The sequence below is a fragment of the Mustela nivalis genome (assembly GCF_964662115.1).
Source record: "Mustela nivalis genome assembly, chromosome: 11".
NCBI classification, from domain to species: domain Eukaryota; kingdom Metazoa; phylum Chordata; class Mammalia; order Carnivora; family Mustelidae; genus Mustela; species Mustela nivalis.
In genome coordinates, this window is record NC_139030.1 from 7550303 (window position 1) to 7576136 (window position 25834).

General features: G+C 39.9%; 1 protein-coding gene across 2 annotated transcripts in view; it reads right to left on the reverse strand.

The window, feature by feature from the left end:
• CNTNAP5 (contactin associated protein family member 5) overlaps positions 1-25834 on the reverse strand; it is an 825196-nt gene that overhangs the window by 98463 nt on the left and 700899 nt on the right. For both annotated transcript variants that reach the window (XM_082690270.1, XM_082690269.1), the window contains 2 exons: positions 20321-20560; positions 12078-12302 (listed from right to left, as the gene is read on the reverse strand). In XM_082690270.1, the coding sequence (XP_082546396.1) occupies positions 12078-12302; positions 20321-20560 (465 nt within the window). The remainder of the gene's footprint in view (positions 1-12077; positions 12303-20320; positions 20561-25834) is intronic.

The window sequence follows — 25834 nt, forward strand, 5'->3', positions numbered from 1 at the left end:
ATACAGTTTAACCACATTTTTGTCATTTAAAGGTACTAAATTTGGGGGTGATATTTTATACTATTTTATACTAATGCATGCATATTAAGTAACATCTTTACAAAGGTGTTTACACAGTCATAAACAATCACCCAAGCTACCTCCACCCTTTAATGCATAAAACTGCTTGCATTCCTTCCTCACATTTGACTAATAATTTCACGAAGCATAGCATTCCAGTTTGAAACCATTTTTCCCTTAGGACTGCAAGGATGCTTGTCCATTATCTTCAAATTTCCAGTGTTTCCATTGAGAAATTCTCCACTAGTTTGAATCCTGATCCTGTCTTTACCAAAATTAAGGTTCTGTGTTTGCCTTGATGTGTGACTTCTTCTGTCCACCGTGCTGGGTAGGGAAGTAAAGTTTTACATATAATTTCTTTTACTCTATATTTTCCAGTACATCTTTGCTAATGGTCTCTTCCCATCTCTTCACCATTTTTATACATCTAGTTAGAGAGTGAACATCATGTTTTGCCCTCCAAATTTCTCTTTTGTCTTCATATTGCCACATTTTGGTATTTTTGTTCAACCCCTGGGAAATTTCTCAAATATTATCTTCCCACTTTCAAGATTTCTAACAATTTCCCCTACTGCATTTCCAGGAGTTATTTTTTATCGTTTTCGAGTTTCATTTTAAACCATTACGTTCTTGTTTCATGGATTTATATAGTCTCCTACCTGACTGAAATAACTGTAGTCTTAGTTTCTTCTGCCTCTTGCGTTATCCCTGTTTTCTCCACTAATCTCCATTTATTTAACCACTTTGATCTTTTTCTTTCACCTCGGAGGTTTTATGGAAATATCTGATGGCCCTAGTCATCTGTTCACACTTGTGACTGAGGCAATACAAATTGGATTGAAGATTCTCTGTGCAGGGACTGAGTTTGCCAACAGGAGGGGCTCACTGTTAGGTGACCACATGGGGGCACTATTCTTTTTAATGGGGGGTATCCCTAAAATTATAGTTATCAAATATATTTTTCATGGAATTGTTCAGTCCTTCTGTGGGAAACTCATTTCCTGCATGAAGAAAGAAAAACTTCACAGTAAGAGATCTTGGAAGAAGGGAGAATTGAGGCCAGGGATCTCCTACCCCACTGTACAGAATGCCAGGTCATTTCTCTCTTTAGTCTTCTATCTAGATCTTTCCCTCAGCTTTGGAAACTCTGGTTCAATTTCTATATGTTACTAAATATGTCTAGTATTCTGGGGCAGAGGTGAAAAGGAATTTTCTTACCTTCCCAGACAAGAAAAAATCAATTTAGAGTCAACAGTTCTCTGCAAAACATTCTCATGCTTCCTTTCCTGATTTCGTGCCTCATCCCAGACTCTATGGTATACAGAATGCCCCGGCCTGAGCCTTTCTCATGAAACCTTCTCATTAGCATGCCTTCTTAGTGACTTGGACCCAGTCAGCTTTCCTCCTCTATCTGATGTTCAGTCTTTTTTAAAAATCTCTTCATACTTTATACCCATTCTAAGCTCTGTTTTGTTCTCTTTGTCTTTTGGAGTTCTTACTTTTTTTTTTTTTAATTTTTTAAAAAAATTCCTTTATGTCACTGTTGGGGAATGTAGGAAGAGGACAACAATAAATTTGTGTCTTTATTCCTCATGTTTAGCTAAGAATATGCATTTATTACTCAAGATTTTTCTAAACCAGAAAAATTCTGTTGAGCCTTATTAATTATATTAAAATCACCTGTTCTGAGAAAGTAGCACTCCCCCATGTGCAATTTCACTTCAAACTTTCAATTAACAGTGACTGTCAAATTTGGCTGGCTAATCTCATAGCAGGGCTCTAGCTATACCCTATAACTTACATCACAGAATTTGGCATCAATAAAGAATACTAGTTTGTCCTTGTTTGTTTGTTTGTTCCCACTGGATAGTCTGTATGCTTTGTTGTGCGCCAAAGTGCAATTTTCCAAATAGAAGGCTATATCTGGCACCTCTTTCATTGGCAAAGTGTTTCTAAATATCGGGGTTTAATCTTCCTTATATACTTTCCCATCCTTTCTGTCTGGTCCATCTTTCATTTTTATTGTTTAAAGATTTTATTTTTTAATTTGACATGGAGAGAGATCACAAGTAGGCAGAGAGGCAGGCAGAGAGAGAGGAAGAAGCAGGCTCCCTGCTGAGCAAAGAGCTCAATCCCAGGACCCTGAGTTCCTGACCCGAGCCAAAGACATAGGCTTAGCCCACTGAGTCACCCAAGCTCTCCTGGTCCATCTTTTAAACAGAGTTCTGGAAGCCAGGCACTACAGAGAGTGAACATGGCATTCCCAACCCAGCACACACCCCATGTGAAAGCTGAAGCAAACATCAGAGAGAAGGCAGCAGGTTCCATGAGAGCAGCATACAGAACAATGAGAAGTCAGAGAACAGAGCAGAATAGTTCATAAGCTAAAAAGTGATCAGTGGGCTTTGCTTTTTAGCCTCACAGGTTCAATGCTGTGTCTTCTTGGATAAGTCACTTAACTTTCCTGTGCCTGAGTTTCTTCACCTGTAAAACAGGGAATGTTGGTGGCAACTTCACAGCCATTGTGAGGAAATGAGATGAACTAAGACAAAACTAAAAGTGTTGTTCAGCGTGGGGCAAATATTAGCTGCTGTCAACTGGTTTTGAGCTGGGAGGTCAGGGTGGTGGTAGAAATTCCGACTGGACTCGGAAAGTTGAACACCTGCTCACCCTGTCTCCACTGCAGCTTTATAACAGTAGATTCGACGTCCAGGGCCCTCATTGCTAAACTCTGAGAGGATAAGGGACTTATTAAAGTGGAAAACCATCTCCAATAACTTTGAATGAAGAGAAATAATGATAATCTAAGGCCTACTTGCTGCACAAAAGGTAATTAACTGCACAGAGAACTGAATAAACCCCGAGCTTGGGCTTTCTGCTGACAGTTTCACATCTTGAGGTTCAAGTATTTACAGATCAAGCGTTCTAAGTAGAATAAAAACATGTCTTTTCTCTTAGAAAATCTTTCTTCACACAGACTGCAACGGCTTTCTTAATCCTTAAACCCCTAATTAGAGTTCTAGTCCAAAGGCTAACCACCCAGTTCCCTCTTCTCTTCAACCGTGGCTTTAAAAAAAAATCAAGGTGGCTCAGTCACTAGCCAGTGTTTTGTTCCGTTTTTTTTTTTTTTTTCATAACTCTTCTTTGTATTTATCTCACATCTTTCATCTAGTTTCTTCAAACCCTTTATAGACAGGATCTTATTAATCCTCAACAACACTGCTGCACGGCCCTTGACCATTGCAATTATCCCAAATTTACAGATGAAGAAACCAAGGCACCAAGTGCACGTCTTTTCTCTTTTTACAAACAATGAAGCATAAGAGCAGATAATAATTCTCTTGGTTCTCACAGGACAGTTGTAAGCAACCAGCCTTGCTGGGGGAAAAAAAAAAAAAAAAAGAGAGAGAGAGAAAAAAAAAAAAGCAAAGCAAAACAAACAGTTGCTCAATTCTTGGAAAATTTCTAAAGAGTTTTTTAAACTGAGAAAATTCAAAGACCCTGAAGGCTCTCAGAAAATAAAATCAAAGAATGCCAGTTCCACAGAGCCTCACTGCCCAAACAACCTTGCCTCTCAAAAGCACATCAGAGGTAACAAAATGGAATCAGAGGAAGACCAGCATTTAGGATACTAATACTTGGTTAATATAATGTATGTTCATGCCCACATTCGCTAGAAAGCCTGTTTGATAAACTGAGAAGAACTGCCCTCTTTCCCCTAGTACAGCCCCACTGGCGCTCTAGAAAGACCTCTCATGGACTCTGGGGGGTGTCCTCACACTTTCCTGGCATAATTCAATCCAGGAATACCAAGGCCAGCTCCATGCTAAATACTCTGCTAGATGCTGACCTTACGAAGATGAAAACTGTGTATGGAATCCAACCTCAGTATTCTCCCTCAAGCCAACTATATACCTACATGCTCTTCTACTATGAGCACATATGACAGCATTGAGCACACAGTAGGTGTTGTGGACTGAATATATGTGACCCCTCAAATTAATATGTTGAAGTCCTAATCCCAGTGTGGCTAAATTTGGAAGCAGAGATTCCAGGGAAGTAATTATGGTGAAATAAGAGTGGGACTCTGATTCAATAGGATGAGTATCCATTTCAGAAGAGAAACCAGAGCACGCTCTCTTTCCCTCTCAGGCACATGCATACCAAGGAAAGGCCACGTGAATATACATCTGCAACTCGGTGGGAGAGCTCTCACTGGACACCAACTCAGCTGGTGCATGGATAACAGACTTCTAGTCTTCAGAACTGTGAGAAAATAAATTTCTGTGATAAAGCCACCGATCTGTGATAATTTGCCATGGCAGCCCTGGCAGACATATACAGGACGTGTATTAAATAAATGTTCAGAGAGTTAATTGTATTTTGTAATTTATTTAAGAGAGAGAGAGAGAGCAAGTGAGTTGGGAGAAGTGGGTGAGGGGCAGAGGGAGAAGAAGAGGGACTCTAAAGCAGGTTCCATGCCTAGCAAGGAGCCTGATGCAAGCTTTCACAACCCTGAGATCATGACCTGAGCTGAAACCAAGGGTCGGATGCTTAGCCAACTAAACCACTGAGCTGTCCCTTGTAATTTTTGTTACCCTTAATTTCATGCTAGTTTTGATTATTGCTCTTCACTCGGGGACTTAAAGCACTGACTCTGTAGCTCTGCTCTTGCTATTTTGGTTTCCTTGATGCTGGCACTTACTGCCCAGCCAGCTCCATGGTCAGAGTGGCGGGGGCTTGAGGTAGGGGTTCCCAAGCGTTTAACTATATCTCCTCAGTCATATGTCACTGGGCTTGGCCCTACTATGAGCAGAGCTTATTTAATCCTATATATACCCTGTTCTTCAGTTATTTTATGTCTCTCTTTGTCTGTCTTTATTTCAGAAAAATCAGAGAAGTTCCTCAACAGTCTAGTTCAGAGTGTATTTGAGAAAGCCACTCTTAAAGGTTTTTTGTTTTGTTTTCATGCTTATGTTTATCAAAAGTTTCTGCCTGTACCTAATGACAACAGCCAACCTGGAGGGTGGAGACCCTGTGCCTCATCTTTCTCCTTCTTCAGGGTAATGTCCCCTCAATTAGATGCTCTGTCTCTAGACGATGGGTGATTTTCATGTCCTCTTTGTATTAAATTTTAATCTCAGTCATCCCGAATCCTGACCTTCACATTCATGCTCTGCCAACCCAAGCATTAAAATAATTAATGCTATTATTATTTATTATCAGTGAGAAAATGCAACGTGTTTTGTTCTTTACAGTCTGTGAAGAACAATTTCTTGCAATATCTCATTTGGTCTTTGTCTTAGCCTGATTGAACTGCTATAACAAAATACTTCAAACTAGGTAGTCCAACCAACAGAAATTTTCCCAAAGTTCTGGATGCCAGTAGGTGAGATGAGCAGTGCCTGGTGAGGATTCTTCTCTTGCTTTTTACATGGCCACCTTCTACTCTGTCCTTAAATGACCAAGTGAGACAAAAACAGAGAGAAAAGTCTGGTGTCCCCACTTTTAAGGACACTAACCCTAGCAGATCAGTGTTCTCTCCTTATAATCTACATTAACCTTAACTTCCTTCTTACTCTAATAACTAAGAGGGGTGCCTGGGTGGCTCAGTAGGTTAAATATCTGACTTTAGCTCAGATCATGATCTCAGGATCCTGGGATTGAGCCCCACTTTGGTCCCCTGGGTCAGTAGGTAGTCTGCTTCTCCCTCTTCCTCTCTCACTCTCCCTCTGCCTCTTCCCCTACTTATGCTCTCTCTCTCTCTTTCCCTCTCCCTCAAATGAATAATTTTTTTAAAAATCTTTAAAAAATACTAGGAGTCACTTCAACCTATAGATTTTAGGAGGACTTGATCTTCGAGGACCTATAAGCATACCACAAAATAAGAAATCCATGAAAACAGGGTGCCTGGGTGGCTCAGTGGGTTAAGCCGCTGCCTTCAGCTCAGGTCAGGATCTCAGGGTCCTGGGATCAAGTCCCGCATCGGGCTCTCTGCTCAGCGGGGAGCCTGCTTCCCTCTCTCTCTGCCTGCCTCTCTGCCTACTTGTGAGAGCCTGCTTGCTTTCTCCTCTCTCTCTCTGCCTGCCTCTCTGCTTACTTGTGATCTCTCTCTGTCAAATAAATAAATAAAAATCTTTAAAAATTAAAAAAAAAAAAGAAATCCATGAAAACAGACAGAAGGAAAACAAGAACAATGACTGGGATCCAGTGTTTTAATTAATTAATTAATTTGAGAGAGAGAGTACATGAGTCAAGGGAGGGGTAATAGGGAGGGTGAGAAAATCTGAGCAGACTCACGCTGAGCATAGAGACTGATGAGGGGCTTGATGTCACAACTGTGAGATAATGATCCGAGCCAAAACCAGAGTGAGATGCTTAACTGACTGAGTCACCCTGATGCCCCAACCCGGATTTGGTTGTATTCACCATACCTTCATTATTCACAGAGGCCCACGCCTTGGCACAGAGGATTAACTATCTGATACTGGAGATGACTTTTGTGTCTGCCCATATTTTTGTCTTTCCTCTAAGAAAGGGTAACAGAGAGGGAATCTTGATACTCTCTCAAGGTCATGCTGTGTCAGAACCACATGACTCTGAAATGGAGGAGAGAAGCGCAATAGGACCTGGTATTTCCTCCCAGTAAGAGATTATTAGAAAGCCCAGAAATGGAGGAAATGCACCAACTAAAACAATCCTGCAGATATCAAAAGACAATGGGGAATTTTAAGTTCAATAGCAGCAAAGTATTGCCTGACACAAGCCCAGAGACTGAAGCGGTCATGGTGATGTCTTCGGAGGTGTGCTTTTCTCAACCTGTTTATCAGGATCCCTGCTGCTCTAAGGAGCTCACATATATGCTGGTGTCAGAGAGGGCATGGTAAGCGGCAGCACTAAACTTCGAAAGTCTTCTGCAAGAAAGCAGCAAAGACAGAGAGTAGTCTAGGGTCAAACCAGTCCCATTTAGCAGCTGTTGACATTTGTACTTTGAAGACGGTCCCTCTCTGGGTTCCTCCTTACCCTGTCTCCCTTGAGTCAGTCTGTTCAAAATGTAAAGTGTCTGGGTTCATCATTATTCCATCCAAGGTATGTACAATCACAAATGCAGACCGTGTATCCTTACGAATGTATGTATTAGAAAATAAAAAAAGATTTGATAAAAAGGAAGTGCTGAAGCACAGTCAGACAAACCATTCAGTGCTGAAGGGCAGCTGAGAGCCACCATGGGAAGGTGACCTGGGGCCTGTTTGGATTTTGTATCCACATGATTTCACGGTAGATTGATGGCCGTAGACTTAGCACATATTCTAAATTTGATTTCTTTTTTAAAATTTTTACTATAGAGGAACCAAGGACACATGATGAAAGTGTAGGAAGGGGAACGGAATGGGAAAAACTATGTGTATTTCACATGCAATGGAAATAAAATGGAGAAAATAAGGAACAATAAAAGAAACCTCTAATTTTATTAAACAAAAATCTAATGTCTGCCTGGAAAACACTGATTTATCTTTCTTGACCCAACTCAAGTTTTAATATCTTCATGAAGCCTTTTGTGACCCTCCCTCCCAGAGAGAATTTGTCACTCTTTCCTTCTTTGCTTCAGTCTACCTGGAACAAACTATACCCATATCTATGACACGTTGTTGTCCTTCTTTGTTGTGTCCCTGTTCTCAGACCAGATCCTTAAAGGAGAACAGACGTTGTCTGAATATGTCTCTCCCATGCGTGAAATATTACTGCCACATCGTAGATGCTCTGCAAATAGTTGTTAAATGACAAGTTTGAAGGGGAACTCCATGGTACCATGCGGAAGGCAGAGCCATCACTCAATAAAATTTTATGAAATTTAAGTGTATCTTTAGAAAATCTCATTGTCTTCTCTGGACCCTCTCCTCCTTCATATGCCCCTTCTCCTCCAACTGCCGTATCTCTGAGAAGTTACCTGCTGTCCAAAGCTCCAGCCGAAGGGAGCACCTTCACTCTCCTGAAGACTCTCTAACCTCAAATGCCTCCTTCTCATTCTCTAATCTCCCATCCCAGAAATGGAAATTCTTTTCTTCTTTTAGGAAAAAGGACATGTTTTCATTTGAAAAGACAGCAACGACTTAGCCCGAATAAGTCTCTAGTTGGAGAAATTTCAAGAAAAACAGTAAAGTGCAAAGAGGAATTCCAAGCATGCTAAACCAAACCCCCACCAGGGAGACACTTGTACGAATGACTTGGAGTCCCACTGCTCTTCTCTTCTCTGGACTGTATACCCGTATTAAATAGATTTGCAAGCCAAGGATTTTGCCCAGCATTTACGCAGTTCATTCACCTGTCTCTACCACCCCCCTCCCCGGCTTCTTAACCCACAGTGCTGAAATTGGAACCATTTTGTATGACATGGCCATGGGCATTTTCTTCCTCCTGGGGAGAACAAAAAGGACTCCTTTTAAGAGTGATCCTCTCATCATAATTTCTACCAGATTCCCAGAGGTGTCTTAAATCAAAGAAAGGTTAAGAAACCTGTACTAACAGAAAACTCTTAACTTCATCTCAGAAAAGTGTGAATCAATCTTAGAAAACCCTTCCAGAGAAGGACTTTCCCTAGTTAACCCCTTACCATGTTTGCTACTTTTTTCCCCCCAAGCTGTAGGTATTCTTAAATTCCATTAGTATTTTTGGAGGTGTATTTCTCCCTGAAGTCTATCAGGAATACACACACACACACACACACACACACACACACACACACATATTAGGAATATCCTTAGCTCTTCATGAAGCAAGGTGCCCACATTATTTACTGGCAATTAGGTCAGTGGCCTAATACCATGATCATACTGGGAACAAGCTGTACCAATACCATTTCTTCATTCCTTATAGAAGCATTTTAAAGGCTGCAAATGCAGCCCTAACACAAAGAAAGAAAAATGTAAGACTATACAGGAATGGAATAGAGAATCACAAAATCTTAGACTTGGAAAGAAACTCAGAGGTTATTTTTCTCCCTCATCCACTGCCAGTATTCTTCTTATACTTTCTCCAAGGAATTGTCATTTAATTACTGTTTGAAGACATCCGATGACAAGGAATTCACTCTCACTCAAGGCATTTGCTCTATTGTTATAACCCCTGAATTCCTAAGAGATTCATCCTTAAGCTTAGACAGAATCTAACTTCTGGTTAGATTGCCTGAGAAGTCTGGACAACCCGATTCCCTCATAGATCTAGATTGCCCATCAAAACCTGTAGGACAGTTTTTTTTTTTTTTTAAAGATTTTATTTATTTATTTGAGGGAGAATGAGTGAGAGAGAGCATGAGAAAGGAGGAGGTCAGAGTTTGGAGAAGCAGACTCCCCAAGGAGCTGGGAGCCCGATGTGGGACTCGATCCTGGAAGTCCAGGATCATGACCTGAGCCGAAGGCAGTTGCTCAACCAACTGAGCCACCCAGGCGCCCCTGTAAGACAGTTTTTGAATCTCTTTTTCCTTATCATGTTTAGAAAGCACAGCATCCTGTTTCTTTTCATTGCTCTCCATAGATTCTGATACTGGGCAGTGGGAAGTCTGTGAAGGAATGAATGAATGAGAGTGTATATCTCCCCTGCATCTCTGTAGGATAAATGTCAGGAAATGCCCAGGATTCCAAATCAGAAAGGCATCTACCACTGCCCAGTGTGACAAGCATTCCCTAGAGCAATGGGGGAGGGGGTTCTCTGAGTCGGAGTGAGGCGAGGAGAGCACTATGTGATCAGCCACTGCCTGGACTGAGGCAGTGAGTTAGACTGAGATGTGAAGCCTAAATTTTCACACCAGCCCTGTGACCTGAGCATAAAACAAACAAGCAAACAAACAAGGCAGAAGGACCTCCTTGCTTCCTGCACTTAGCTAGGGCTTTAAAAATGCAAATGCCTATGGTGTCAAGTAGAACTTTCAGGGAAGTGAGGCCTTAGAGTATAAGACATAGGGGATCAGGGAGAATTCAAGAATGCCTTCCCAATTAAATAAATGCAAGTTATTTAAAACACCCTGTGTTTCAAAAAATAAATAACACTCTTCATTTAGAGCTATGGTTAAGAACACAAAATATGCTACCAGAGTCAGAGAGGGAGGACTGAATTCTAACTCTTTTACTTACTTGCTGTGAGGTTTTAAGCAAGTTACTTCGTGTCTGTATGCCTTAGTTTCTGGAGCTATGAGATGAATTCCACCACCCACATAGGATTATTGTGAGAATTAAGGGCTGTGCACATTCATTAGAACAATGCCCAGAATATGGGAGTGTGTGTGTTGAGTGTGTGTGTGTGGTGTGTGTGTGTGTAGAGTAGACGGAGTAGTATGTATATGTAACCAAATATAGTTATTTCTGTTATTCACTATCTGTATCCATAGGTACAGCCTGGCTGGTACAAGTGTGCCATGGAATCACACCTATAAGATGCTTTGGGGAAAAACTTGCATTTCAGAGCTCTGTAACTATCTTACTATAGTCCAGCTACATCACAGCAGGATGGTCTGGCTTAGAGGAAAGATGGTGGGGCTGATTATCAGGAGATCTGGCTTCTGGTCCCAACGGTGTCATGAATTATCTGGCCCACATAGGTTAATCAGTTAATCTAGGTCTCAGCATCCTCAGCCAGACTTCTCCACCTCAAAGAGACATTATGGGGCCAAAGTTTAAGATATGACAAGTTAATATAATGGTTCTACTCATACAAAGGTCTGCTGATAAATAAGAGGTCTAATGGTTCCTTTCCTTCTTATAGGCGCCTCAAGATCAGGTAGGTGGAGTGGTCAGTCACCACCCCAGGAACCCTCTCTCTTTTTTCCTTCCCTTTCATTTGCTCTTAGAATGAATTAGTCCTGCTATTGTCTGTGGGAACCTTATTATTAATATATTTCAGGCCTGATTCAACTCACATGTCCACCAGGTCTGATCCTTGCGTTAGGCCCACACATCATCTTTATTTTCAGTATCATAGTCAGAGAGCAAGATGAAGCTAAGAAAAATAACACCCTCCCGTACCCCCACCAAAAAAATAGAGAGCAAGAGAAATAGCTGGAGTCTCTGTGGAGTCTCTGTCCTAAGGTCTGGAGACGGCAGAGTGCCCACTGCACATTCCAAGCTTCCTTTCTTCTCTGCCCCAGCACGGTCTATCCTAGGGGGATCATGCTAAAACCCAGACTCCTCTCATTATCTTGGCAAATTACAAGAGGAGGCAGGACATAGTCTCGATCATGGGAACGTATTCTTTGAGACCTAACTACAGGGATGTCCACATCTTTGCTCTCTTTGTCTGTCCCAACAGTTGTTCCATTCCCCAGGATTTTGATCTCACGGTGCCCTTGACCAATAGTCCTCCTCATTGTGAGGTACAATCACACAGTGAGGGAAGAAAACCTGACTTCCCCTAACAGCCGTCAGAACTGGTGACCTTCAACAAATACCCCCTTCATGAAGTGGGTCCCAGCACCTGTCCCCGTCTAATCTTCATATATTCCATTTAGTGCACATTCTCTTCAAGGGATGATTCTCAGTGCCGTGCCCCATATTGCATAGGGGTATGACTCACATGTACCACTTCTCCCCAAGACCTAGGCAATCGACGCCTATTAATACAGCCTGCATTTGGGCCAGTTCCTTAACAGCCTTCAGTAAAGGAGACTGCAGCAAAGATGACACGATATATGTGACAAGCGTCCTTTTGAAATTCAGATATGCTTGTGATTTTCTCCTTTACACTTAATGGATTCCAGCAAAGAATAAATAATAAAGAATTACTGCTACACAGTTGAGGCAAATTAAAGGCAATGCATTTGAGACTTCAGCGATGAACTGACATTGGCCCTGAATACCAAATGCAAGTCATAAAGGTAAAGTACAATCAAGGCTGTGGCTGAAGGTCCAGAATTAAGCTGCCCAGGTGGGACCAAATTTAGGCTGAAATTATGCAGCGTTCTGGGGGGCATGCACTGTCCCTCTTGCCCACTGTGACACTCCATCAGGCTTCATGCTGTCAGTACTCACCATTCTTGCAGAGCAGGACAGCCAGGTAATCCTGAGAAGAAGAATTGATGTAGAGCAAGAGGCTGGGCGCCTGGGCTGTCACAAAGCTAAATGCAATATTTTCCTTGGATGGAGCCGCATCTGCGTAAATCGCTGAGGATGAGAGGCTTATATTTTTGGTCACTGGGTAGGGTTCTTGAAACATATACATAACAGAAGTGCCAGCCTCAAAAACAGCAGAAACCTCTGAAAAATAGAAGAGGGGAATGCACACATTGCAACATTTAGTTGATTATTCAGGACAGCAATAACTGTTTATGGTTTGCTATGCATCAAGCACAGCATGATGGTTTTTACCTGAATTATATAACACGCTTTCCACAATAAGTCTGAAGTGGCAGAAGTCGTTACTCTTATTTACAAATGAGAAACATGAAGCTTACAGAGGTTAAGCACCTTGAACAAGGTTGCACAGCTAAAATAGGAGAGCTGAGATTTGCATCCTGAAGTCTAGTTCCAGTTTAACATTCATTTGCAGTACAGCTACCGTGTGCTGGGCTGATTTTTCAAGAAGCAAAGATAAACTATCCCTGCCACCAGCACAGTAGAGATAAATTTTCCTGGGACTTCGTAGTTTCAAAACTGAGATTTTAACAGTTCCAGCTTCTGCTTTTCTGGTGTGTTAGGAGGATTGCAAGTGGATTCTAAGTTACTGAGAGTAGGACACTAGGGGAGGCAGTGGTAATTCTCTATGTCATTGGGTAAAATGTAAGGATCTGTGGACACAGAAGAGAGAGAATCTGTGGAACTCATAGAATAAGGCATTAAGTATCTAACCGCCCGACTCCCTTTTTTTTTTTTTTTTTTTTTTGAGGAATTGGTAGTCATTTCCAAAGAGAGAAATGACTTGAACAAATGGGATACAAGTCCTATAGCATAACACATTGGATGGAGTCCTGCCACCACCACGGAGAAAGGCAGCATCTACAAACTAATGACTATCAGTTAGCTGGAATGTGCAAATGACCCACCTTCCCTGTATCATATGCTCACTCCAACTCTTACTCTTTTAGTTTGGTGGAACTAGCACAGGATTTGGCTTCTGTTCTGGATCTGAAAGCTCATTCAGTTTCACACTAGCTGTGTAGTCCCAGGTAAATTAGTGCACCCTGGGGAGTCTGTTTTGTCTTCTGCTGAATAGGAAACATTAACACTTCAACAGTATTTCTGGGTGCCTAAATGAGATAATGTGCATAGAACACTTATGAGAGATAGCCACTATAGACTATAGTTGAATCTTGTAAGCTCTCCATATTAGAAGAGACTTTAACCTGAACCCATCGTAATTTCCTTTACAGACTGTATCTGCTTTTTGACTCCAAATCCATCCAAATGCTGAGATATCCCTTTTTTTTTTTTTTTCCATCCAGTTTTCTCTTACATTCATTCTCCTACAATTTTATCTCTATATGGTACTATAGTATCAGGGCATGGAGGAAAGTTTCCTTCACAGAACAACACAGCTCACATCTAGCAACAACCCCTACTATAAAGATAACACAATGAACATGAACCCATATTGCCATGATAGATTTCTCCTTTTCCTGTATGATGTGTGGAATTTTCCTAATCCCTGAAATTCCCTGATTGAGTTGGTGGCACCTAGAACATAATCAAACCTGGTTTTTCCTTCCTAATTCTATTGCAAATTTGTTCTACCTTTGTGAAAATTCTATAACAGCCTGTAAGAGTGCCAAAAAAATTAAAGTTGCATATTTATGCATATTGCTTAGCAGATTGGGAATACCAGTTCATTTTGACTAAAGTTTCAGAGAATGTGTTCTGCATTTATCATTCGGTTTACAACATTAGTACTCCTGATTACAAAGATATGCAGCAGAGACTTGTGACAGTGAGGATTCCAGTTAATCATCAGCTTGATTCAAGCACTATCCTTGAGTGAATTTCCTCAGGGACATTTGACCTGCATTTTGAGCTACTATCTCCTAGTTAACAGAATAATGGCTTTTATTTGATGTTGTGAGTGTGTTCAAATGTAACTGTAATTCAGAGTATTCTGTTATGAATAGCATATTAGATATGGGCATATATATTACATTTTTTTCTTAATTCTCAGGGCAGGAAATTAAAACGTGAAGCATTTTTAAACTAGAGCTGCCCTACCAAATTTCTGTCTTCCTTTTTCTCCTAGCCGCAGTTCTAATTATTCTTAATGCTTAGTGATTTTAATTTTTAATATTTAGATACCATCAATTTTAACATAAAGCTTCCTTACCAAAACACCTGGATTCTATTATTCTATAAGTTTCTTATATTTTATAATCTAAGAGTTTAAGCTCCCTGACCATATTTAAGCTGAATGATTTGTCTGAATACACAGAACTTCCGGGTTCATTAGAAGAAAGATCTTAACTTGGATGAGATCATCTATGATCCTCATGCTATTCTAAGGCCATGGAACCAATATCAGCAATGTCTACTGAGCACTTACCTGTCGGAAAGAATTATGCTGATTATGTTCTGAGAAGAAGGGACACTTATCAAACAAAACAAAACACAATGGAAGGTAGCCTGCAGTGTGATGTGTGCCATATAGACAATGATTCCTAGAGCTGGAAGTCTCTGTGGCCACAGTAACTTGACCAGACCTGAAAGGGCAACTCTGCATTGACCAGGAGTAAAGTGTGGGATGAACTAAGAGAAACAGTTAGGAAACAAGGTGGTCTCTGAGCCATCTGTGGAGTCTAACAGATGGGAACTGACACTTGGCTGTGCCTCTTCTCTAATGCTCTCAGAGGATCCCACTCAAACTCAGCTCATGTACAAGTAGGGATGGATTCAATCTTGTAAGCAGAAGGACTGGAAGACATTATGGAGAAACACAACACATAGTAGGAACTCAAAGGACAATAGCTGGTCTGACTAATAGTGATACAATTTAGAATTAGAATAAGCATAAAGGTAATGAGTAGACTAGTGATTACCTAGAAATCGGTGGAGTTGTAATTAATATAGCAGAACATCAAACTAAAAATAAACAATTGGCAATTTGAATGCTGAGTGGATATTTCGTAAGATTAGACATTCATTTTTCTTGTGATTGGTCTTGTGGATCTGTGTTATTAATAAGCTCTAATCTTTTAGCAATACATATTGTAACCTTTATAGATGAATGATGTGATATTTGAAGTTTACTCAAAATAATAAAGGAAGAGAAGAGGATGTGAGTATATAGATGAAATCAGATTGGTCATGAGTTGACCATTTTTGAAGTTAAATAATGGATGCATGAGGGTTCTGAAACCTTCTCTCTATTATCATTGAGAATTGTTTGTTCGTTTTTATTTTGTGTGTGTTTTTTTTTTTTTTTTTTTTAGTGATATCCACTGGCAGGAAGGTAAATATTAAAGAACTTTCAACAGGTTTTAGGCAACTGATAAAGCATACTTAAACATACATGCTATTTTTTCACTGAAATTCCATTCGCAAGAAAATAATACATGTGTTTATCACAGCATTCATTATTTATGCACAAAAGTTGGGGTAATGTAAACTTCCAAACAGGGGTGCCTGGGTGGCTCAGCTGGCTAAGCATCTGCCTTCCGCTCAGTCCCGGGATCCAGCCCTATGTTTGCTTCTTTCTCTCCTTCTGCCCATCCCCCTGCTCATGCTCCTTCTCTTTGTCTCTAGCTCTCTCTCTCTTAAATAAAAATAATAAAATTCTAAAACAGTTATAAAAGCAAGCACTTAGTGAGGCTTTATTTGCCAGGCATTATTTCAAGTGCTTTGTGAAATGCTCGTTAAATGTTCATCACAACCCTCTGATGGATTTTTGAATTTTCTAATCTTATAGATGAGAAAACCAAGCCTGGGAGGTCAGTCTCACAAGTAGCAGCACACAGTGTAGACTGTAGCTGAGCCAGAATCTGAATTTAGGCAGATCAAGTGCAGAATGATGCCACTACTGCAAAGCTAAACTGTTCTGGGGATAGAATGGTTGAAGTGTTGAAGTAAGCAAGGGCAATCCCACCATTAAAACTGACAAATTACACAGAAATATCTATAAAATGAAACAAACAAAATTTGATATAAAATGTAGATATGAAATACAGAGTTATTGTAGTTATATTAAATTCAAAGAAAAGAGCTAGAAGGAAATCAGATTTTCTTTTTAATGTTTGTATTTGAGTGATTAGATTTTTTTCTAGATTCCAAAATATATTTCCAAATAGAATTCCAAATACACTCACTTTAATTAGAAAAAAATAATAAATGACACTACTATGACAGTCATACCCAGATTCTGCATATAACGAGGGGGCAGGTGGAGGTGGGCCAAAGACAAGTCTGCATTATTAGACAGTGTTGGAACAGCTGGATATCCATAGGCAAAAGAATGAAGCTGAATCCCTGCCTCACATCTCCAAAAATGAACTCAAAATGGATCAAGGACTAAATATAAAAGCAAAGCTATAAAACCCTTAGAAGAAACCATGGACATAAGCCTTCATGGCCTTCAGGGAGGCAATGATTTGTTCGACATAATACCAAAAGCACAGGGGCGCCTGGGTGGCTCAGTGGGTTAAGCCTCTGCCTTCGGCTCAAGTCATGGTCTCAGGGTCCTGGGGTTGAGCCCCACATTGGGCTCTCTGCTCAATGGGAAGCCTGCACCCTCCTTTCTCTCTCCCTGCTGCTCTGCCTGCTTGTGATCACACTCTCTTTGTCAAGTAAATAAATAGAATATTTTTAAAAAATATCAAAAGCACAAGCAACAAAAATAAAACAATAAGAACCAGATGTTATAAGAATTAAAAACTTTGTGCTTCACAAGATACTCTCAAGAAAATGAAAAGGGGAGAAAATAGGTGCAAAGCATATATCTAATGTGAGAATTATATTTAAAATATGCAAAGAATTCCTACAAGTAAATAATAAAAAGAAAAATAACCCAATCAAAAGTTGGTAAAAACTTTAAATAAACATTTCATTTAAGAAGATATACAAATAGTCAATAAGAACACGAAAAGATGTCTAATATTATCAGTCATTAGTGAAATGCAAATCATAACCACAATAAGATACAATTTCACACAGTCACAGTAAGATGTCTCTTATCAAAAGGGTGGATAATAACAAGCATTGGTGAGGATGTGGAGAAACTAGAGTCCTTAGACTTTTCTGGTAAGAATATAAAATGGAGAAGCCCCTTCAAAAACAGTTTGCCAGTATCCTCAAAAAGTTACATTTTTAGTTACCATATGACCCAGTAATCCCACTTCTAGGTATATACCGGAGAGAACAGAAAAACATTAATCCACACAATATCTACCGGAACGTGAACCGCAGCATTATTTATAATAGCCAAAGAAATGGAAACATCACAATGTCCATCAACTGATGAATGAATAAACAAAATGTGTGGCATCCACATAATGGAATAAAATACTCTTTGGAAATAAAAAAAGAACAAAATACTGAAAAGTGCCACAACACAGATAAACCTTGGAAACATTATGCTAAGTGAAAGAAACTAGACACTAAACGGCCACATAGTGTATGAGTCCATTAGCATGAAATACCCAGAATAGGTAAATCCACAGTGACAGAAAGTAAATCAGTTGTTTCCAGGGACTGAGGGGAGAGGTGAAGGAGGGGTAGCTACTAATGTGTATAAGGTTCCTTTTTAGGGTGATGAAAATGTTCTGAAATTAGATAATAGTGATGGTTGTGCAACTTTGTGAATATGCCAAAAGTCACAGCATTATATAATGTAAAGAATGGATTTTAGGGTATGAAAATTACACCTCAGAGACAAGAAAAAAGAGACATACGCAAAACATAAAACCAACCAACAAATAAACACTTTTGAATCCTATTACCATATTCCTATGCTGAATGAAATTAGGGTTTTAAAGAGAAAAAAGAAACCAAAAAGATGCTGGATGGGTCTACAACCCTGGCAATTATTACCAAGTCATTCAACCTCTTTGAACATCAATGTTCTTAATATGTTAATATCTTCCACACTAGGTTGGTCATAAGGAATGTATGTTGCAGTCAATAATTACTAGCTAGCTGCATGATTATTATTACTTTGTATTATAATCAGAAGCAGAAAGTAGGTCAAGGGATCATAGTTCTGGCCCAGGCATTGGTAATTCCACCCCATATATTTCTAGTATTTACACTCCTTAAAATACATATGCCCTGGGAAGTTAACAGAGAAGACTGCCTCAATGGAGAGTGCCCTTGTTTAGGACAACCTCCTAGCTAGTGGCTCTGATTTCCATTTCAGTTCCCCCAGGCAACTGGCACGGTTAAAAGTCTTGGTTAAAAGATTCATCCCACATACTTTGCAGCTACTGAATATAAAAGGAATCATTTCCTTAGATTTATGAGACAGGGAAGAAAGTTTGGAACTGTGAAATATGAAGCAAGCTGAAAAGGCTAAGCACATATTTGTATATTTTGCTTATGGATCGAAGTAAGGAAAAGTGGGGAGAGAGCACAGGGTCTATTTCAACATATGCTGACCAAAGATATGATGGTATGGACAGAAGATAATTAATCTGAGTTGTTTCAGGGGAAAAAAAGAGCTAATTAAAACTTAGGCTAAATTTAAAAAAATAGGCTAAATTTAGAATATGATCTATGAGATGTTTGAGCAATGTCTCTAGAGAAATGTAGAATCCCACTGTATTTTTGTTTTGTTTTGTTTCTACACATTGGGCTTGGAACTTAATGATATTATTTTCCTTAGTACATAAAGTGTACTATTTCCCGTAGTATTTCCTGTAGATCCTGTAGAACAATGCTAGTATACCTTGGTGAGCAGGCCTGATAGTGTTTGTTCTGTATTTGCTTCTTCTAACTGTGTAAAACCAGACTAAGGATAGTATTTAAAATTATTTTAGGGGTAGTAATTCAGACACCCTCCCCAGTACAAAAATCCAGCGGCTAAGTGTCTTAGCCCATGGTCAGCATTTCCTGGGATGGGGCCACTTCATGTCAAGTTCCATGCAGGGCCAAACACATTGTTGACCTTAACATTTATACCATTAATTTTCTCCCAAGGAGTACAATGATTCTCAACAATAATAAGCAAGTAATTCAATCTAACTATGGAGAAAGCCAGTGTAAATGATGAAGAGCTCAAATTACAGAGTCCTTCAATGAGAACACTAGGTGCTCTTCTTTCGTCTATTGTTTTTAAGTTCCAACAGTAAATTGGACTAAATAAAGCATTGTTTGGTAGAGGTGTTTGGGAAATGTGTTTTAATGAAATGACAAGAATTATGTATAATTGCCATCATTGTTTGCATGTAAATGGTGTTTCAAAGTAATTAAAACATTTTATTTTAATAGTTTAAATGCTGCTCTTGAAATATTGTTTACATTATTTGCCCAACAAACATTTTTTCCCTCCATCAGTAAAATAAACCTTAAAATCCTGCAAAGATTGATTGGAGACCTAATCTTTTTGCCCTTGTATTTGAAAAAATACTAAGTGTTTATACTAAATAAGGCGATTTTATAGTTTGTAGAGTTATCTTTATTTTTTTTTTTAGAGATAATTTACACCATAACTACCATTCCTTGTTCAAGGCATACATCCATCATGGTTAGTTTTACCAATGCAATAAGTTCGTAAGATAGAAAAGTCTGTAGAAAGACACTGGGGCAGGGATTTTGACCCTGTGTTCCATGCCTATCCCCCAATGAACTAAATGTGCATTGCCAAGCAGGGCTTTTAAAGCTTCAGACTCCATTCAGATCACCGGCAGCATAGGTAGATTTTACTAGATGCATGGTATTATTTCTACTGACTTACCTATAAGTTTCCTATTGTAAGAATACTTTGAGATGGCTCAAGCATCCCTAAAACTCTTCCAGAGGTAGAATCTATAATGCTGGATTACATGCATGGGCTAAGGAATTGGAACTGGAAAGACTAATGCATCCCTCGAGATTGGGGTGATACAACAGAAATGAAAGTGCACCTCTCCCAGTGTTCAGCTGACCCCTCAGCCAAGGAAAGCGTGTTGCACTGTTACTACCCATCCAGTTCAGTGGCACTGCCAGACAATTACATATGTCTATATGTAATTATGTTGAGGGGCTACACAGAGTCTTTAAACAGAGCAAAACTGAAGAAGGTAAATGATCACATAAGGACTGTCTAAGGGCATGACTTGACCATCGCTTACAGGTACAGCAAAACAGCACTGGGGAGTTGACTGTACCTTTTTTGCAGAAGGGCCCTTCATATGGTGAATTGGTGCAATCACAGAAGTACCCACTGTACTTCTCCACACACTTGCCCCCATTGTGGCAGATGCTGCCATAAGTGCTGCAATGTCCGGGGCATCCTGGCCGGACTCCAGATGTGACCTTTGCCCTCTCCTCCAGGTCCAGTTTTTGCCCATTCAAGTGTAAGGAACGTATGCATCCTAGAAAGCCTTTCTGTCTGGATGATGTTCCCCCTGAGCAGTGAAAAATAAAAAGGAAAAAAAGAAAAAGGTAAGATACCATACAGTTCAATTGTTTTAGGTTTAATATTGACATTGGTAATAGTTAAGCATTGTCCTATTGTCATGCTGTGTTAAACTTTTCCATTACATTTTCCAGTGAGAATTAGGAATTCAAACAGCATGTGCAAAATGCATGTCTTTCCAGGCTGGGAACCTCCTCACCCCTAACTCCAAAACAACAACAACAACAACAACAACAATGGGGTGCCCAGGAATCTAAGTTGTTGAGTGTCTGACTCCTGGTTTCCACTCAGATCATGACCTCAGGGTCCTGGGGTTGAGCCCTGTGTCCGGCTCCACACTTAGTGGGAAGTCTGCTTGATCATCCTCTCCCTCTGTCCCTCCACCTGCTTTCTCTCTCAAATAAATAAATAAATCTTTAAGAAGGAAGGAAGGAAAGAAGGAAGCAAGGAAGGAAGAGAAGAAAGGAAGGAAGGGAGGAAGGGTTACACTTCATGTGGAATCCTATACTTTACATATTTAAGACAGAAATTTCAGATCACGGTGTTCCTTGCAAATGAAATAAAATGTGTCATCACATAGTCCATAGCAGACTTTTGTCTGAAGTAGAATGCTCAAATGGGATTGTCCCTTCTAACAGAATTAGAGGTAAGCTCTTATGCACACCAGCTTAGAAAACTTGCAACATACTTGGCATTGCTTATGAAGTGTAATGCAAGCACTGGAAGGAGGGTGGGCTTTAGGACACACAGACATAGAGTCCTACTCCATGTCACTAGCTGATTAGCCATGTTGATAACTGATCACCTCAGCCTTAGCTACTTGATCTGTAAAATAAGAATAAGTTTGTTTAGTGTGTTTCCAGTAAAGCTTAGTGAAGATCATGGAATGCAGTACATACTCAATCATAACTCTTTGTTGTGCCCTCTTCTGAGCCCTTACAATGTCTCAAACAAGTAGATTGTTTACATATGTACATACACATGTATATATGTATACATAGAGAGAGAGAGCGAGCGAGAGAGAGAGATCCTAGCACTTACCTCCAAATTATCTGGAAGCCAAATTTGTTCTTCTGGATTACAGAACAGGATTCTAACCCAACTTCTGCTGCAGGCACAGCTTGAAGTTTTCAGAGAGATTTACAATGCTTGTTGCAAATTATTCAAGAATGGAGTTGATTCAAAGTGAGAGGACTTTGTTACCATTGCAAATCCAGGACTCTCCTAGCCTAAACCTCTAATATCAGAAAAACGTTCACTGAGCGACAAAAGCCAAGAAACTAAGCTAAATCCCATCTGCAGGTATTTGTATGATGCCCAGAATTATGGGAGATCCCAGAAAAGACATAGGTCAAGCCTGCCTTTAAAGACACAAATTCTAGTCTAGATTCAACAGTGAAGACTCAAGTCCACACACACAAATAAATGGAGGGAACCTTCAGGACTTCAAGGTCTATAAATTGTACTAACAGGGACAAAACAACAGGGGCAGGATGGACTTGTCCCTTATTATCTGTATCTATCGACTCTCCTCTCTGAGCCTCATTCGTTTCTAGCCCTACAACTCTATTAAAACTTAGTCTATCGAATGACCAGATAAAAATATATTCCCACCAGGGCACCTGAGTGGCTCAGTGGGTTAAAGCCTCTGCCTTCAGCTCAGGTCATGATCCCAGGGTCCTGGGATCAAGCCCTGGATCGGGCTCTCTGCTCAGCGGGGAGCCTGCTTCCCCCTCTCTCTCTCTGCCCACCTCTCTACCTACTTGTGATCTCTGCCTGTCAAATAAATAAAATCATATATATATATGTATATGTATATACATATTCATTCCCACCAAGGTGGATACAGATGGGAATTCCAAATGTGTCATCTCAGACCATGAATATAGATGTTAAATAAGAAACAAAGAAGTAAGTTAAAGAAGTGAGTTAGGTGACCTAAACATTCCCAGCATCAGTCACCCTGGCCAGGTGGACAAGAAAATCATTGGAAATGGTTTGATGGGAGTATAGAATGGAGTATTGCAACTTCCCAGAACCACACCAGGTCTACAGACACATAAATAGGTGTCTGCCAGTCACTGGCTGCATCCACAGACCGATTTAACACTCCAAAAGGATTAATCTGCTCTTTTATTCTGAAATAATGTTGAAACTCTATTGTATTTTCAGGTCTGATAAGTAATACTCAAAAAGGCCAGGAGGTCAAACCCAAATTGCTTTCTCCTGTCTGTCCTAATTTTAGTGACTAAATCTCCTTTTAACCACAAGATAAATCAATTATAAGTACAAGCAGATCATAAAGGAAGGTTCACTATTTCTTTCCCAGAGATCATGCAGAATAAAGAAAGGAGGATTTATGCAGTCAAATGTTTTGTCTTGTTTTTTTTTTTTTTTTTTCCCCTTATTTTGCAGTCACTCCCTGTGGTAGATTTGAATAACTCTTCATATATCTTGTTAGTGGCATTTTTCCTCTAGCAGAGGTGGAGAATGCAAGATCTATTGCACATTTTCTTGCGTGTGACTTAGTCAACACGTTTATAAATGGAGGAGAAAGTGGCTGGGGTGGTTTCTCAGGCAGAAATGCACTCCTTGAGGTTTGAGACGTAGAGTACAGAGAGAGTGATCCAAAGCAAGAGGACCGTTTCACTCTGAGATGCTGACAAAATGCATGACACAAAGAACTATGAACTAAATTGCGAAATGAGCTAAATTTCCATTTCTCACCTGACTGTTTGTCATAGGATAAGAACTAGAGGTCAGGTTCCTTTTTCTTTAGGGAGAAGTAATAGGTAGACTAAGAATAGAATAATTCCAGAAAGATGCTCCTCCCCCACACTCACACCCAGGCAAGTTGTTGGTGCTGTCTGTTTTCTGGCATTGCCTGCTATGTGTAGAGTTTTGTTGCAGGCGTAAATGTTCTCTGAACCTTGCCTACTCTGCGGAGACGCAGCTGCAAGCTTCCCTCCCCCTTCTCACTCAGCCCCCCCCCCACCCCAGCTCTTCCAGATATCTCTGGCTGCTGCTTCTCCTTCTTCTCTTTCTTATTCCTTCTTTTTCCGTCTCCTTCTCCATTCCCTCCCCCTTGTCCTCCTCCTTCTCCTTTTTTATTCCAGTATTGTTAACATACAGTGCCCTCTGCTTCTTTGTACACCGAGATCCATGGTCCTTACCTCAACGTGATTCCTTTCCACAGCCTTCCAACTGACCACGCTTCTCATCCATTCAACACTTGACAATCAGAAAGATAAACCGAATTTGAAAATTGGTTTCTGCCATTCCTATCTAATGCTCTTTAGAGATTACTGATTGTCCTCGGGATCTAGTTCAAATTCCGTGGCACAGAGGATACAGTAGGAAAGATCTGGCCCCCACTTACCTCTCTAGCTTCCTTTTTCCACATCCCCTTCTCTGACCTAAGTGCACCCAGGACTTCTGAACTACAAATGGCTCCCCAGTGCCCTCTGGTTTGTCTTGACTTTGGATCTTTTCAGGTACTTTGCATTTATGTAGTACGTTATCTTCCCCATGTGCTCCGCAGATCACAGTACACTATCCCTGTCATTAAAAACACAGACACCAGCACTCATATGCACTCCTCCCTTCCCCACACATCTTTTGCCTCCCAGTATTTAATTATTTCAATTAGTTCCCAACTTTATTTAAAATGAGAGATATTTTTAAAATTCTAATAAATCTTTGAGAAAAAATAAATATCAAATCTGTTAACAACGAATGTGCTTTCCTGCACAGCAAAGCTCACTGCAGCTGCACCATGGTCAGTCCTTTTAAGATGGGGAACCCAATCCCCACTTGGCCACATTCTGCGCCAGGGCCACTTCATTCATTTATATTGCCTTCCTGCCCCTTGTAGGTATTTGGTTTTTCAATGCTACTCTAAGATAACTTTGCTCTTTACTTGTCTACATCTTGTCTAAGATTTACTAAAACATTGGAGGAAGAACAACAACAAAACTGTAGCATCATGCTTAAAGCAGCTGAAAGTCATGTTTTTGAGGCTTGCATTTAATCTGAAAGCTGACAGAGAATCAGGACAGTGTTTCTAATAAAAATATTAATAATAATAATAACATTTCAAACATACGTGTATGTTAGAAACTTTATCATTAACTCACTGAACACCCAAAGGGAAAGAGTGTATTCATATTATTCCTATGACCTAGTTAAAGTAATTTAGTGTTAGAGAGATTGCTTTGGCCAGTGTCAAGAATCAAAAAGAGTCTATATGGCAGAGCCAGGTGTCAAACTGTGATCTCTTGACCTTCAAAGCCTGCATACCTTGGAAGCTCTAAAATCCTAAAATGGATGATCTGATTAGACAACTTGAATCAGTACTATAACTAAACGATCCTTCTACCTTCTTACCCTTATCTCTAATATGGTTTCTTCCAGCAAGTAATATACATGCATGCATTTATTCTCTTTACTTTGCCCTTACTCTTCTTGATAACTATCACCATTAGTTGGCTGGTCTAGCTAGAAGCAATTCTGCATGAGACTCTATAGTTGGCCCTTGGTATGTTCATGTTCATTTTGAAGACATTTCCTTCACCTGAGTACAAATCAACTCGTGAAAATGTCACTGTCATCATTCTAAATCTGTCTTAGAAAACCTCCATGTGGCAGCTTCACAAATGCTCATCACTTTCAGAGGAATAGATAAATTATTTTGTAGTCCTTGGCACCACATGCAAAAACCTCTATTTCTCTCCTGGGTGTCTACTTTCTTTCCTCCACAAGTTCAAACAGAACTCCTTGTTGAGGACTCCTGATAAAACAGTGAATGTACCAAGCTGGGCTCCTGACTCCCAAAAACATTTAATAATTTCCTCTTTTTCCATCTTTCTGCCTTTCTTGGTTGTTTTTTTGACCTTGAACTTGGAGTAGCTGTTTTTATTTGTTTTTTGTTTGTTTTTATGATTTGCCATAGCCAGCTGAACTACAGGTGCATTTACCACCTAGATTCCAAATTCTAAAGTGGCAGCAGATTTAGCAAATACATGATGAATAAATATAAAGACATTAACCATCGATTATCGTCTGCTTTTATCCCACCCCTCCAAATGACAGAGCCTTGGTACCAGAAGGAAAGTATAAAATGTGATTTTCTTGAGAACAAGGCATGCATCTGGTTGAGTTTGGCCAGATACAGTGATTTCTTGTTCATAAACCAAAAACACACATCATTTAAAAAAAGATGTGACACTAACTGGATGTTTAAAAAGTAAAATTATGATGCAAC